At 46.4% G+C, this 15,555-nt stretch overlaps 1 protein-coding gene across 1 annotated transcript; it reads right to left on the bottom strand.

Moving 5' to 3' along the window:
• Positions 1 to 7,344: 7,344 nt before the first annotated feature.
• Positions 7,345 to 13,098, bottom strand: LOC141047337 (gastrula zinc finger protein XlCGF66.1-like). The gene is made up of 5 exons (XM_073542398.1): positions 12,710 to 13,098; positions 12,401 to 12,580; positions 12,204 to 12,327; positions 12,023 to 12,120; positions 7,345 to 11,827 (listed from the first exon to the last, which is right to left on the bottom strand). Exons 1-5 carry the CDS (start codon positions 12,779 to 12,781, stop codon positions 11,726 to 11,728), a joined length of 576 nt encoding a protein of 191 aa, XP_073398499.1. The 5' UTR covers positions 12,782 to 13,098; the 3' UTR covers positions 7,345 to 11,725.
• Positions 13,099 to 15,555: the final 2,457 nt, after the last annotated feature.

The following is a 15,555-nucleotide window of genomic DNA, read 5'->3' as shown; positions in this document are numbered from 1 at the left end:
ATATTCTAGAGGTTTGTTTTACCATCTAGAGGTCACACGGAACCACACAGCAGGTGCAGTAATAGGGACACATACGGCAGCAGCATCTCAATATTGAGGTATCATCAGGATGAGCAGTTTGTGCAGGTTGGGGATAGATGTGGTCAGTGCTGAAAATGTGAGAAGTGAAATATGTCTTTGTTGTATTCTCTGCAGCCGAGTCCCGGCTGGAAGAAGTTGTCATGTTGGTCTGGGCCAGATGGAAAAGACAGGAAAAGTGAACAATTCCATCAGAAAGAACATTGGCGTCAAGGCATTATCTATAACTGTGCTGTCATTTCTTATATGTACTGTAGGATTGGTATCTACCACTGACCATATGGCAGTAATATCCATGTTGGTCTTTATATAGAGATTATTTTCAGTAAAGATACTAGTGGTCTTTCTTGATGAAGAAGTTTTTTGTACTTTGTCAAATGGATAGTCTTTTATTCTACGCATTTCAATCTGGGATATACATCTCATCACTGATCAGCAAGCATGGAAATAATCCACAAATATCCTCTTTCTTTTCTGGATACTTACCACTCTTGCGTCTTCTGATTTTGTAGCTTCTTTGCCCTTACGGTTGTGGCCAGACTACCTGACTATTCTTCTTGACATCTCATACTACAGAAAAGCAAGTATCAACGTGGCCCAACCTAGGGATCTGTGTGTAAGTCCAGATGTAGAGGGGTTAAAGAAGTTAAAGGGTGATGGGCAAAACTGTGACTATAGACGATAACACATCTACTGAAATAATCAAGCTGAATAGTCTTTTTAAGTATAATAAAAATAATAACTAATGGTAAAACCCCTCCTGGATAATAAGAGTATGTTGCTCAGTGGCTCTTGGCAATATAAACTATCATAAAGGACAATATTTTCTATCTTATGAGCTTCAAGAATACATATACTTTTAAAAAGAACTATTTATAATAGTGCAGAGCTGACATGTGATGAATTTAGACCTCGAGCATTTGGAAGAGGTAATGGAGACCGTTTTTAAAGACCACCACAATGTTACAGACACATAAGTGAGGCAAGCTGATCCCACCATAATAAAACTATCATACAGAATGAACCTGTAAAAAAGACATAGAAAAAAAATATGATACATCCCCAACAACAACGTATGTACGAGAGGAGAGTTCCAACACTTAACAGGAGTTGCACTCATTTATGGTGGACCATTGGAGCTACTATGAGTTCTGACCAGAAGAGTAGAGAAAGTATTAGTGCTCCTCATTTCAGGAGTGATTGTGCAGTAATCTGAATTTCTTAGGATTGAAAACAATGTAATTTATGATGTGAAGTGAATCCATGAAACAAGGACTCGAGCCATGCCAACACATCTCCTGCAGGCAGGAATAAATGAATATTACAGACATGAACCAACACAGCTAGAAGATATATCATGGTACAGGTGTAATGTACTTCACCCGCCTCTGCTCCCTATCTAGCCTCTCTAACTCACTTCTTCCTCTTTCTGACCACAACCTACTTACATTCTCTTCTCTCTCCTCTCCAGGTCCACAATCCCCACCCCACAAACTTGCACACCCTCGCAGAAATCTTAAACACCTCGATCTACACTCACTGTCTGAATCTCTTCTTCCTCTTAAAGACATAAGTTCCCTACACAATGCGGATGCTGCTGCCACTCTATATAACACCACAATAACTGTAGCTGTGTAATCAAATGCCTCTCTCACACATACCAAAGCTCGCAAAATCAACAGACAGCCCTGGCACACTAGCCTGACCAAAGAACTTGCTAGGCATCAGGTTTCTGCGTCTGCTCTGCAGGAATCTAGAGCCTCACATTCTGCGGTCTCCTGCTGTCTTTCTACTGCAGAGGAGATTACTTTGCAGCAGACCGCTCCAGAGACTAAGTCTCTCTGTGCTCCTACTGGGCATGCTCACGAGACAATCTCACAATGGAGATCGGGAGTCATATGCCCAGGTCCTGTTCCAGGTCTCATTGGTCCAACTCGGAGATCTGGAAGGTCCCGCACGGCTATAAAAAGCGCGCATGCCCGTTCCGCCATGCGCTAGTATAGTCTATACTTGCTAGATGTGTGAATGGTGACGGATGTATGATTCTGGTGACTGACTCATTTGAAACCCCTTCTGTTATGAATGGGTCACCGAGGAGAAAAAAGCAAAACAAGCTAAGTCACAGAAAACCAGAGAGGTTGGTAACTATGCAGATTGCTGATCCCTAATCCTACCACACAACTAGCAGCAGCCATGGAGCATACCTATGATGTTCCTAGATGCTTTGTCACAGCCGGAGGACTAAATAAGCCTGAAGCATGAAAAGGGGAAAACTAACTGCCCCAGAGCAGACCCCAAAGGAATAGATATCCCCCACACATGTATTGACGGTGAAACAAGATGAAGGCACAAACACAGGCAGGAAAATAGGCTGAGCAAACGATGGGGCCCAAACTAACTAGAAAGGAAAGGAAAGACACTGTCTGCAACCTGCAAAAAACCCTACAAAAATAATGTCCAACACTTCTGATAGCAAAATTAACCCTGAAGTCACTAGACTTCTCCCACTATATCAGCACTCTGAAATATTCTGAGACAGAGCAAAATACTGATAAATAAGAGTGGAAATTCAGCACAGCCCCCAGCCGGGGCTGGCTGACCACACAAAAAACCGAACAGACCAACAAAATCAAGTGTGAACATTAGCAGAAAAACTTAGCTTTAGATGACTGGAACAGAGATGAAAACCAAGAGCTGACAAGCCAGAAGGAATCACCAGCAACTGAATAGGGCGTCGGCTGTCTTAAATCCAATCTGAGACTCCTGAGGTCCAATCGTCATCCTCATTCTCAGGTGGCAGATCTCCACTGATCAAATCAGCCTCACTACCTCCTGTTACTACAAGGGGGAGTCTGAAAGGAGAACTCACAACTGGTGAACCGGAGAATGAACTCACAACACCCTTCCCTCTGATATTACGCATGTGGATAGGGAACTAGTGTATAGTCAGCGCCAGTCAGTGGCAAGCCATACGCCACAGTGCATACCGCACCGCTACACTAGCGTCCGATAGTGTGATGCCTCACGGCACTGTCGTACAACGGCAGTAGTTACCGCCGTGCTGCAGTTAGCAGCATTTACTGGCATCGGTGGTAGCGACGCCGCACACACGGTAGGTCAGGACAGACACTGACCTCAGCCTTGGGCTGTGCCCTGTGACAAAGTCCGCTCTGCGTACCTCGGGTGACGTTTAACCCGAGCGCAGTATACCGCCATATAGCTAGTCTGCCATTACTTAGCAGCGGTTGTTACACCTACTGCACGGTGGACCCCGGGCGGTGAACGCACTTCCTATTATTTATATTTAGTGCGTTCTGCCGTCCCTAACAGAACTGAAGTGAGCTTCCAGAGCTGCTGAGCAGAAATGGAAAAGATCCCACTCCAATGAGGACTTTATCGCATTCAAACAGTCCCTCACTACTTTCAAGGCCACACTCGCTGCAGCAAAACAAACCTACTTCTTATCTCTCATATCGTCCATGTCTTACAACCCTAAACAGTTATTCAACACCTTCAATTCTCTCCTCCACCCCCCAGCACCTCCTCCCTCCCCACTCATCTCAGCTGAAGACTGTGCCTCATTTTTCAAGGAGAAGATTGATATCATCATACACAGTTTTGGTCGACAACCCCCAGAGCCCTTCCTCCTAACTGCCCTGCCCTCCTCCTCCAAAACCAACTTCTCCACCATTACAGAAGACCGACTCTCCACTCTACTCTCAAGATCACATCTCACTACCTGTGCACTTGACCCGATCCCATCTCACTTCATCCCAAACCTCACCAGTCTTCATCCCAACCCTAACCCATCTCTTCAACCTATCACTAACAACTCAAGCTTTAAACATGCTTCAATCACACCTATCCTCAAAAAGCTCCCTCTTGACCCATCCTCTGTATCTAGCTATCACCCTATATCACTTCTCCCCTATGCCTCAAAACTACTGGAACAACATGTCCATCTTGAACTGTCCTCCCACCTCTCTTCCTGCTCCCTCCTTGACCGCTTACAATCTGGCTTCAGTCCATACCACTCCACTGAAACTGCCCTAACTAAGGTCACCACCGACCTGTCATGATACCAGTGCTGGGTGACCGGCACTTCTGGGGTTAATATTCTGATCGCAGTGCAGACTCTCACCTGCACACCTGGGACCTATTAGGGTGGCCTCTGCCTGGTTCTGGGAGACGCTTCTTATAACCTCAGGAAGTTCCCATTCCCCGTCAGTTATACTTTCGCCCTTGGCATAGTGTGGTGACCCTTGAGTGTGTTAGTGCTGTGTTGTGGCTGCTTGATTCCCTGTGTATGACTCGGTCTGTTCTCTGGATATCGCTTTGGATTCTGCTTGGTACCTTCTATGTCCGTTTGGTTTTTGATCTCTGCTTGGCCTTGACTGTCTGTTCTGTCTCATCCCTGGTACTGTATTGATATCTTGTGTATGACCTTTGGCTTTGTCTTACCTCCCATCTGTTTATCCCTCCTGTACCTCGCTTGCCTGTATTGCGCCTGACCTCTGCTTTGCCCGACTCTTGAGTTTTCTTCCTCCTCTGAAAGCAGGACGCTAAGCCCCGCCCCTTGCAGTCACATGACCGTTCACATGACCGTAGGTCCTGTGCATGCTTTCTAAACTTCTACATTCAGGTCCCGTGCATCTTTATTGTACGGCTGTTCTTGTCCCCAGGGGTCCCTACGGTGCGGGTGAGTCCCTGCTTAGCTGAGGCTGTACGCCGGCACTATCAGGACCCTGACATTATAACTGACCATTAAGTTTTTTGGGGGGTTTTTATGCAGAGAGTTATGGATCCCATACAGTCTCTGGCTGACCGGATGAAAAGTCTGAGTCAGATGTTTCAGGGTTTATCTCTGGAGCAGCAAGCTCTGGCTCGTTCTCAGCAGCAGGTTTCTGAGACAGTGCAGGGAGCTCTAGCTGCTGGGTCTCTGGGGGCTGGGGCGAGTGATGTTGTTTTGGTGTCCCCAGAACCACCTGTTAAACTGCCTGACTTTTTTCCTGGAAACAAAAAGGAATTCAGGGTCTTCAGGGAGGGGTGCAAACTTTTTTTTAGTTTGAGACCACATTCCTCTGGGGACGAAAGTAAGAAGGTTGGGGTCGTTATGTCTCTATTAAGAGGGTCCCCACAAGCTTGGGCTTTCTCCCTTTCTCCCACTGCCCCTGAGAGAGTGTCCGTGAATGCATTTTTTGAGGCCCTCAGGCACATTTATGATGAGCCTGACCGAGTGCGATTGGCAGAGGACATGGTGATGAGTGTCTGTCAGGGGAAACACTCAGCTGAGTGGTTTTGTACTGAGTTCCGCCGCTGGGCTGCAGAGGTCTCTTGGAACGACGCCGCATTCCGAGGATTCTTTTGTAGAGGCTTGTCCGAGCGGCTGCAGGATGCCTTGGCGTTACAACCCCCACCTAACTCTCTCGAGGACGCCATGACCCAGGTCGTCCGGATGGACCGCAGGCTGTGGGCCAGAGGGGTGATGCAGGTGGAAACTCCATTGTTCCCCAGTGGAAAAGAGACTGCCCCTGAGCTCATGAATGTAGGCGCCCTCTCCCTGAAGGATACGGAGAGGAAACGCCGGAAGGACAAGCAGTTATGCTTTTACTGCGGTAAAACGGGACATTGGAAAAGGGAGTGTCCTGATTGCCCGTCTTCAAACCCGGTCGGCGGGAAACGACTAGGTCTGGGTAGTCAACGGGGAGACTACTCAGACCCTCAGGTACCCTTTTCCTCGTTTTCTAAAGTGTTACTGCATGTGGAACTGTTTGTGGACGGTAGTTCTTTTTCCTCTACAGCCTTCGTGGACTGCGGGTCATCGATTAATCTCATTGACTCCCAATTGGTCACACACTGCAAGATAGGGACAGTTAGGCTCAAGGTTCCGATCAAGGTGATGGCCATTGACTCCTCTCCCCTCACTAAGAGGGAATTCGCTTTATGTCTGACTTGTTTTCGCTCAGAGTGGGCGCTACTCATGTGGAAAACCTAAGTTGTTTTGTGCTGGACAATCTACCTGCAGGGTTGGTGTTGGGCATGCCCTGGTTACAACGCCATAACCCAGTTATTAACTGGAAAACGGGGGCGATTGTTCAATGGGGGTTTAATGATTTTGAGTTATGTGATAAATCCGCACTGCTGGTTGAACCTGTTAAATCTGTGTCTGTATCATCTGTCGAGCTGGAAGGTATTCTGGAATGCCTGAAGGACTTCGAAGATGTATTCTCCGAAAGGGAGGCCGAGACGTTACCGCCACATAGACCCTTTGACTGCGCTATTGAGCTGGTCCCGGGGGCTAAATTACCTAAAGCCCATCTGTTTAATTCGTCCGGTCCTGAGCGCTTGGCTATGAAGGAGTACATTGCAGAAAGTCTGCGCAAAGGACACATACGTCCTTCAGTCTCACCTGTGGCGGCAGGTTTCTTTTTTGTAAAGAAAAAAGATGGCGGGGTACGTCCCTGTCTCGACTTCCGGGAGCTTAATCAGATTACTGTACGGAATACGTACCCCCTTCCGTTGATTCCCGATTTATGTAACCAACTATCAGGGGCAAAGTGGTTTTCTAAACTGGATCTTCGGGGGGCATATAATTTGATAAGGGTCCGAGAGGGGGATGACTGGAAAACCGCGTTCTTCACGACTGAGGGACTATTTGAAAATTTAGTCATGCCGTTTGGTCTTACCAACGCCCCCGCCATATTTCAGAATTTCATCAACGTGGTATTCTCGGATCTCATTGGTCGTTTTGTCGTTATCTATTTAGATGATATTTTGATATGCTCCACCGACAAGCATTCTCATTTGGAACATGTACGAACTGTTCTCCAAAGACTGAGAGAAAATCATCTGTATGCCAAATTGGAGAAATGTGTATTCTGTGTGCAAGAATTGTCTTTTTTGGGGTTGATTGTATCCGGAGAGGGTTTTCGTATGGACCCCAAGAAGGTGCAGGCCATTGCGGATTGGGTGCAACCCCGAGATCTTAAGGGTCTTCAGCGCTTCTTGGGGTTCACCAAATATTAACGTAAATTTATCTGAGGGTTTTTGCAAGTGGTCAAACCTCTCACGGATCTAACATGCAAAGGTGCGGATGTGAGAAATTGGTCCTCACTCGCAAAAGAGGCCTTTGCGATCCTGAAAAAATGTTTTATGTCTGCTCCTGTCTTGATACAGCCAGATCCTTCCAAGCCATTTGTGGTGGAGGTGGACGCCTCCGAGGTGGGGGTGGGGGCGGTGTTGTCTCAAGGGCCTGCCACTCTAACCAAACTCAGGCCATGTGCCTTCTTTTCCAGGAAGTTCTCTGCTGCTGAAAGAAATTATGATGTAGGCAATAGAGAGCTTCTTGCAGTTAAGTTGGCGTTTGAGGAATGGAGGCACTTTTTGGAGGGAGCCAGTCACCCGGTTACTGTGATCACTGATCACTGATCACAAAAATTTGTCTTACATCAAGTCTGCTAAAAGGTTAACGCCCAGACAGGCCCGTTGGTCACTTTTTTTTTCTCGTTTCCAGTTTACTATTACATTCCGTCCAGGGTCAAAGAATGTCAAGGCTGACGCCTTATCTCGTAGTTTTCACCCTGTGTCTGTCCCTGAGCCACCGTCCTCCATTCTGCACCCTGGGGTGGTGTTAGCAGGGATATCGTCTGAATTGGAACGGGGAAATTGAGGGGGCCCAGTCGCTGGCTCCTGCAGCCAAGCCAGGGGGCAAGTTTTTTGTCCCAGAACAACTTCGCCTTAAACTCTTGCAAGAGTTCCACGAATCCAAGTTGTGTGCTCACCCTGGTATATCAGCCACGCGACTGGCGGTGGCTAGGATCTTCTGGTGGCCTACTCTGGGTTCTGATATAAAGAAATTCATTTCTGGTTGTGGGGTCTGCGCTCGTTCTAAAAGCTCCAATAGCCGGCGGGGGAGCTGATGCCCTTGGAAGTTCCCGAAAGACCGTGGACCCATCTGTCCATGGATTTTATTACCAATCTTCCCTCTTCCAGGGGTAATACGGTGGTATGGGTAGTGGTGGACAGATTTTCTAAGCAGGCTCATTTTGTACCCCTGTCCGCATTACCTTCTGCTGAGATCTTATCCAGATTGTTTGTGCAGCATGTGGTCCGCTTGCATGGGGTACCCCTGAATGTGGTGTCTGATCGTGGTGTGCAGTTTGTGGCTAAGTTTTTGCGTGCTTTCTGTAAAAAATTAGGGATATCTCTGTCCTTTTCGTCTGCATACCATCCTGAGAGTAATGGTCAGACGGAACGCACTAATCAGTCTCTGGAACAGATCCTCAGATGTCTGACTTCTGCTAGACAGAATGACTGGTGTGATATACTGCCGTTGGCTGAATTTGCCTTCAATAGTCGGGTGAGTCAATCCACTGGTATGTCCCCTTTCTTCATCAACTATGGGTTCAGTCCTCATTTTGGTGAGTTTTCTCGTCTGGATTCGGGGTGCCCCGGGGCTGAGGACTCTGTTCAGCGGTTAAAAGATACATGGACAGAAGTCCAGCGGTGTATATCTAGGCCTCAAGGCAGGTATAAGTTTTTCGTGGACAGGAAACGAACACCTGGTCCCATGTTTCAGGTGGGAGAGAAAGTTTGGCTCTCCACGCGAAACATTAAGTTAAAGATTCTGTCAGCCAAGTTGGGCCCCAAATTCATTGGCCCGTACAAGATTGTGGAAAAAGTCAACCCGGTAGCGTACAGGCTGTGCCTTCCACCCTCTTTCAAGATCCCTAACGTCTTCCATAGATCTCTACTGAAGCCGTTTGAAGCAGTCCGGTGAGAATCCGAGTCCGCTGCCCCCCCCGGTTTCGGTTGAGGGACATGTGGAATATGAGATTGGTCACATTGTAGATTCTAGGTTGGTACGGCGGTCAGTACAGTACCTAGTTCATTGGAAGGGGTATGGGCCGGAGGACAGGTCCTGGGTGCCGGCCCGGTTGATGCATGCGGATCGTCTGGTTCGGGCTTTCCATGCTAGGTACCCAGGCAAGCCTGGGGGTCCAGAGGCCCCCCCGTTGAGAGGGGGGTACTGTCATAATACCAGTGCTGGGTGACCGGCACTTCTGGGGTTAATATTCTGATCGCAGTGCAGATTCTCACCTGTACACCTGGGACCTATTAGGGTGGCCTCTCATTGGTTCTGGGGAGGCTTCTTATAGCCTCAGGAAGCTCCCATCACCCGTCAGTTATACTTTCGCCCTTGGCATTGTGTGGTGACCCCTGAGTGTGTTAGTGCTGTGTTCTGGTTGCTTGATTCCCTGTGTATGACTCGGTCTGTTCTCTGGATATCGCTTTGGATTCTGCTTGGTACCTTCTATGTCCATTTGGTTTTTGATCTCTGCTTGGCCTTGACTGTCTGTTCTGTCTCATCCCTGGTACTGTATTGATATCTTGTGTATGACCTTTGGCTTTGTCTTACCTCCCGTCTGTTTATCCCTCCTGTACCTCGCTTGCCTGTATTGCGCCTGACCTCTGCTTTGCCCGACTCTTGAGTTTTCTTCCTCCTCTGAAAGCAGGACGCTAAGCCCCGCCCCCTTGCAGTCACATGACCGTTTACATGACCGTAGGTCCTGTGCATGCTTTCTAAACTTCTACATTCAGGTCCCGTGCATCTTTATTGCCCGGCTGTTCTTGTCCCCAGGGGTCCTTACGGTGCAGGTGAGTCCCTGCTTAGCGGAGGCTGTATGCCGGCGCTATCAGGACCCTGACACGACCTATTAACCGCCAAGGTCAAGCGACACTACTCTGTCCTCCTCCTCCTGGACCTTCCTCTGCCTTTGACACAGTGGACCATTCCCTATTACTACAAACCCTCTCATCTCTTGGTATCACAGACTTGGCCCTATCTTGGATCATGTCATACCTAACAGACCGGACATTCAGCATCTCCCACTCGCACACCACCTCCTCACCGCGCCCCCTATTCATCGGAGTCCCGCAAGGGTTCAGTCCTAGGCCCCTTGCTCTTCTCCATTTACACCTTAGGCCTCGGACAGCTCATTGAATCTCATGGCTTTCAGTATCACCTCTATGTTGATGACACACAGATCTACATATCTGGATCAGATATCACCTCCCTACTAAACAGAATCCCTCAATGTCTGTCTGCTATTTCATCCTTCTTCTCCGCTAGATTTCTAAAACTTAATATGGACAAAACAGAATTCATCATCTTTCCCCCATCTCACGCGACCCCCCCAACGGACCTATCCATTAAAGTAAACGGCTGCCCACTCTCTCCATACCCACAAGCTCGCTGCCTTGGGGTTATCCTTGACACTGATCTCTCTTTCAAACCACATATCCAAGCCCTTTCCACTTCTTGCCGACTTCAACTCAAAAACGTTTCACGGATCCGTACATTCCTCAACCAAGAATCTGCAAAAACTGTAGTCCATGCCCTCATCATCTCCCACCTTGACTACTCCAACCTCCTGCTCTGTGGCTTCCCCTCTAACACTTTAGCACCCCTCCAATCTATTCTAAACTCTGCTGCCCGACTAATCCACCTGTCCCCCCGCTATTCCCGGGCCTCTCCCCTCTGTCAATCCCAGCACTGGCTCCCCATTACCCAAAGACGCCAGTTCAAAACCCTAAACATGACATACAAAGCCATCCACAACCTGAGTCCTCCATACATCTGTGACCTCATCTCCCGGTACTTACCTGCACGCAACCTCCGATCATCACAAGATCTCCTTCTCTATTCCCCTCTTATCTCCTCTTCCCACAATCGCATTCAAGATTTCTCCTGCGCATCCCCCCTACTCTGGAACTCTCTACCACAACGTATCAGACTCTCGCCTACCATGGAAACCTTCAAAAAGAACCTAAAGACCTACCTCTTCCGACAAGCCTACAACCCGCAGTAACCACCGATCTACCAAACGGCTGCAAGACCAGCTCTACCCTCGCCTACTGTATCCTCACCCATCCCTTGTAGAATGTGAGCCCTCGTGGGCAGGGTCCTCTCTCATCCTGTACCAGTCGTGAATTAATTGCATTGTTTAAGATTACTGCACTTGTATTTATTATGTATACCCCTCCTCACATGTAAAGCGCCATGGAATAAATGGCGTTATAATAATAAATAATAATAATAATGTAGTTTATCAAAATCCTTCTTGAAGTTAGGTGGTTTTAAAAGAAATTGAAAAGTCAGGATACAGGGAAACTCTGTTGTTATTGTACAGAAATTCACACTTGGCCTCATTGCACATTTAATGCTGTCGATCATAAAAGAGAAGTTTGGCAAGAAGAGAAGGTAGAGGGAGAGAAGGTAGATTCACCCTATAAAAAGCCAATGGCATCATTACCCTCCGCTTTCACTTACAGGACCATAATAATATTTTTCTTCAAGTGATTCTGTAACTTGTCAGCACATTTGACTTTGTAGTTTACAGATCTAGGAAGGTAAGAGGCAGCGTCTCCTAATCTCAGGGGGTAGGTGGATCCTCCATGTTGTACGTTCTACAGAAAAGGGCTTTTAATGCCCAAAGTCATTTTGAACAGTTTTGGGTGAAGGAGAATTTTGTGTTCTAATGGTAAAATGGTGATCACACTATTGTGATACAGCCGGACTACACCACCAGTAAAGCAGCCACAGTCGGTGACTGAGAAGAATCTGTGACTTCTCTGCATTTAGTGATTACAGCTCACCTGGGTAGTCATATGTAGGAATCTCCTTTTTACACCGCTCATCACCCCTCCCATATGTCTCTGTAGTATTAATATGGGTCAGATCTTCACCCTGAAACAAATGTAAAAGACACAGACAGATGGAGAAGTCACATTTATGATCAGCTCTAATCCTGCCATCTCCACCGTTCTCATTACACAAGTATAAAACATATAATACTGGTGGATAAAACAAGACTGAGCACAAGACCTTCACAGCCATCTACACATCATAGGGGAGATCTCATGACACCTTCTCTCCATCTACCTGATGATCCTGAGGAACATTGGGATCTTCTTGTTTACAGTCCTGTGGAAGAAGAGGACTGGGACATCTCCCTGGTGTTGTCATCTTACTGGATAGATCTGGAGGAAACACATACAGGGACTGAATTCATTCTTCACATACAGATAATTATAGGCCGTGTGTATTTAGTCCTGTCTATTACCTGGTGATGTGAGGGGCTGAGGAACCTCCATCATGAAATCCTTATACAGATCTTTGTGTCCTTCTAAATACTCCCACTCCTCCATGGAGAAATAGACAGCAACATCCTGACATCTTAAACGAGCCTGACACATATAATGATACTGTCATCCCCCGATTCCTTCATAGCATTGCTGTATAATATCCCAGCAGTGTCACCTCTCCAGTCAGCAGCTCAATCATCTTGTAGGTGAGTTCTAGGATCTTCTGGTCATTGATGTCCTCATGTATCAGGGGGTGAGGTGGAGGTTCTGTGATTGGGCTCAGGGGTCTTCCGGATCCCTCAGACACAGGGTCCTGACAGCGCTCACTAGAGGTCTTCTTAACTACTGTGTAATCCTGGTAATGGAGAGACACATTAATAAATCTCACTACAGACATTCCCAGAGTCCTCACCTCTCCAGTTCTGTCCATCTGTTACTCCTATAGATAAGAATGATGTAATGTGACGTCATCAGAATCTCTCACCTCTCCAGTAAGCCGGACGAGGATCTCTAGGGTGAGGTGTAATATCCTCTCCGCCATCTTGTCTCTGTCCATATCCGTCCTTGATGGGTAAATCAGGAAAATTCTGTTATATAGAAGATCTTCACTGAGAGGATCCGATATTAAAGAGACCTGAATGAGAAGATGAGCCGATGTAACATCATAAAAATCCTGTGTAATAATACAATTACTGGAGATAATAAGCGAAACATATGAGGAGATGTATTACTTTACAGTATTTAGATTTCTTTTTAAAATCTGTAAATAAAGCAGAAAATCTGTGTGTGGCAGCCTGTGGAATACAAAACCACATTTTTAACCCAGTTTGACTGAAATTTTGCACAGTCCGTCTTTATCACCAGACATTAAGACTCAAAATATCCACTCTTCAAGGAATTTGTCTGCCCAAGTTTAGGCTCTATAAAAATAAAGGAGAAAATGGTTGCCTGTGTGTTGAATGCAAAACCACAGTTGTTGCCCAAAAGGTCCTAAAGATTTACACTGTGTTCCAAATTATTATGCAAAAAATATTTTCTCTAAACTACCTATATGAATTGCAGTCATTGTTATTTTCCAGTCATCTACTATTCTAGCATAATTGCAATGTTTTTGAACAAACTGCCTATGAAAACAGTATATGTTTAAAAATAAGAAACACTCAAAATGCATGTTCCAAATTATTATGCACAGCAGAGTTTTCAACCTTTTTATTTTTATTTTGAACAAAAAAATGGTCAGTTGTGAAATGATAAGCATTATCAGCTTATTACAAAATGAAATCAAACAGTTTTCAAGTCAAAACTTTATTCTAGGTGATGTTACATTTGCACATAGGACCCCTTGTTCGAAAGAAGCTTCTGAACTCTCTCGTCCATTGAATTTGTCAGTTTTTGGATGGTTTGTGCTTCAATTGTTTTGCATGTGGACAGAATCCCCTCCCAGAGCTGTTGCTTAGATGTGAACTGCCTCCCGCCATCATAGACACACCTTTTGATGATGCTCCAGAGGTTCTCAATGGGGTTGAGGTCAGGGGAAGATGGTGGCCACACCATAAGTTTGTCCTCCCAAAGCAGCCAGAGATGCAGATGTGTTATTTGCAGCATGAGACGGTGCATTATCATGCATGAAAATGATCTTTCTGCGGAAAACACGGTTCTTCCTCTTGAACCATGGCAGGGAGTGCTGTTTTAGAAACTCCACATAGATTATGGAGTTCATCTTTACCCCTTCATGGATCCTAAAGGGGCCGACAATCTCTCTCCCCATGATTCCAGCCCAAAACATTACTCCACCTCCTCCTTGTTGGCTCCTTAGCTGTGTTTTCATGGGGTGTCCATCAACCAGCCATCCTCCACTCCATCCATCTGGACCATCGAGCATTGCACGGCACTCATCGGTGAACAAAACAGTTTGGAAGTCAGTCTTCATGTATCGTTTGGCCCACTGGAGCCGTTTCTGCTTGTGTGCAGTGGATAGAGGTGGTCGACAGGATGGCTTACGCACAGCTGCAAACCTCTGAAGGACCCTACATCTTGTTGTTCGGGGGACGTTGGAGGCACCAGCAGCTTCAAAAACTTGTCTGCTGCTATGACAAGGCATTTTTGCAGCTGCTCTTTTAACCTGACGCAATTGCCTGTTGGAAAGAGTCCTCAATTTTTCCTTATCAGCATGCACACGTGTCTGCTGGGAATCAGCTACATACTTCTTGATTGTGCGATGATCACGATGAAGTGTCTTGGCAATGTTGATTGTAGTCATGCCTTGACCTAAATACTCCACAATTTGTTGCTTCTCAGCAGCCGACACATCCTTTTTCTTTCCCATTTTGGCCAAAAATGTAGTCTAACCTTATCACTCCTAAACTCTTTTTGCATAATAATTTGGAACACAGTTTAGAGGTACAGCGTCCAAAGAGTCGCTCTTAATGGGGCATCAACAGTATAGTCGCTAAGTTGGGGCAACCTGACTAGGCGCTCAAAAGGCTGTAATTATAGCATAAGTAACTGTGCATTGCCTCACAAGTAAGATCATTCTGGTTACCTATAGCGACCAGAGCGCATCTGTCAGCATTGAAGCTCCTGAGGTAAACTGAAAGCTGAGCTCTGATTGGTTGATATGGACAACTAGAACAGTCTGACTGTGAGGCAGTCACATATTTTCTTATATATATATTCACCTATTAGAGTGATTACTAAGGGTCATAATACTAAGAACTGGTTTTTAAAATGCCGTCCAAACAATGTCCAAGTATTGGGCAAGTTAATCCAAAAGCTAAGAAACCAACACTGCGAGGCCAACCAATAAAAATATCAGCTATGGACGTCTACACCTACCAAATAATGATCAGACAACAATGTAGGCAACGTTTTCGTCAATGTATAGTAGATATGTATGGCAAGGTGGAAAGCGAGCGTCTTCTGTACAACTGAACCAACAACAACTTACAGGGAGGCCAGAAGCGAGGTCTGATGGAGGATGGTCCACACCGGGACATTGCAGGAGGCGTCCCTCACTCACTTTCCACCTCACCCTCGAAGCCTGGTCCCTATAATAACTCCAACCTGTGCTCCTTCCAATCCCCGGGCTCTATGGGACTGAGAATATCCTAGAGAAGATATTTATAGAGAGCAGAGGAGAGGTAATCCGGACTGAGACATCAATGTCACTGCCGACATATTCACCAAAGTCCTCCTGACTCCAGAAGAAAGGAGTGAATGTATCAGTAGGAAAACTCTAATAGCATTAGGGTCACCGGCACCAGCTCCACCGGACTCCGGGGTTATGGGCAGAGAGATTCTGAGAGGAGCCCGGATTTATAAAGGATGGAG

Source organism: Dendrobates tinctorius, unplaced genomic scaffold (genome assembly GCF_039654945.1).
Source record: "Dendrobates tinctorius isolate UK_male_01 unplaced genomic scaffold, ASM3965494v1 ptg000126l, whole genome shotgun sequence".
Taxonomy (NCBI): Eukaryota; Metazoa; Chordata; class Amphibia; order Anura; family Dendrobatidae; genus Dendrobates; species Dendrobates tinctorius.
This window is presented reverse-complemented; position numbering and strand designations above follow the sequence as displayed.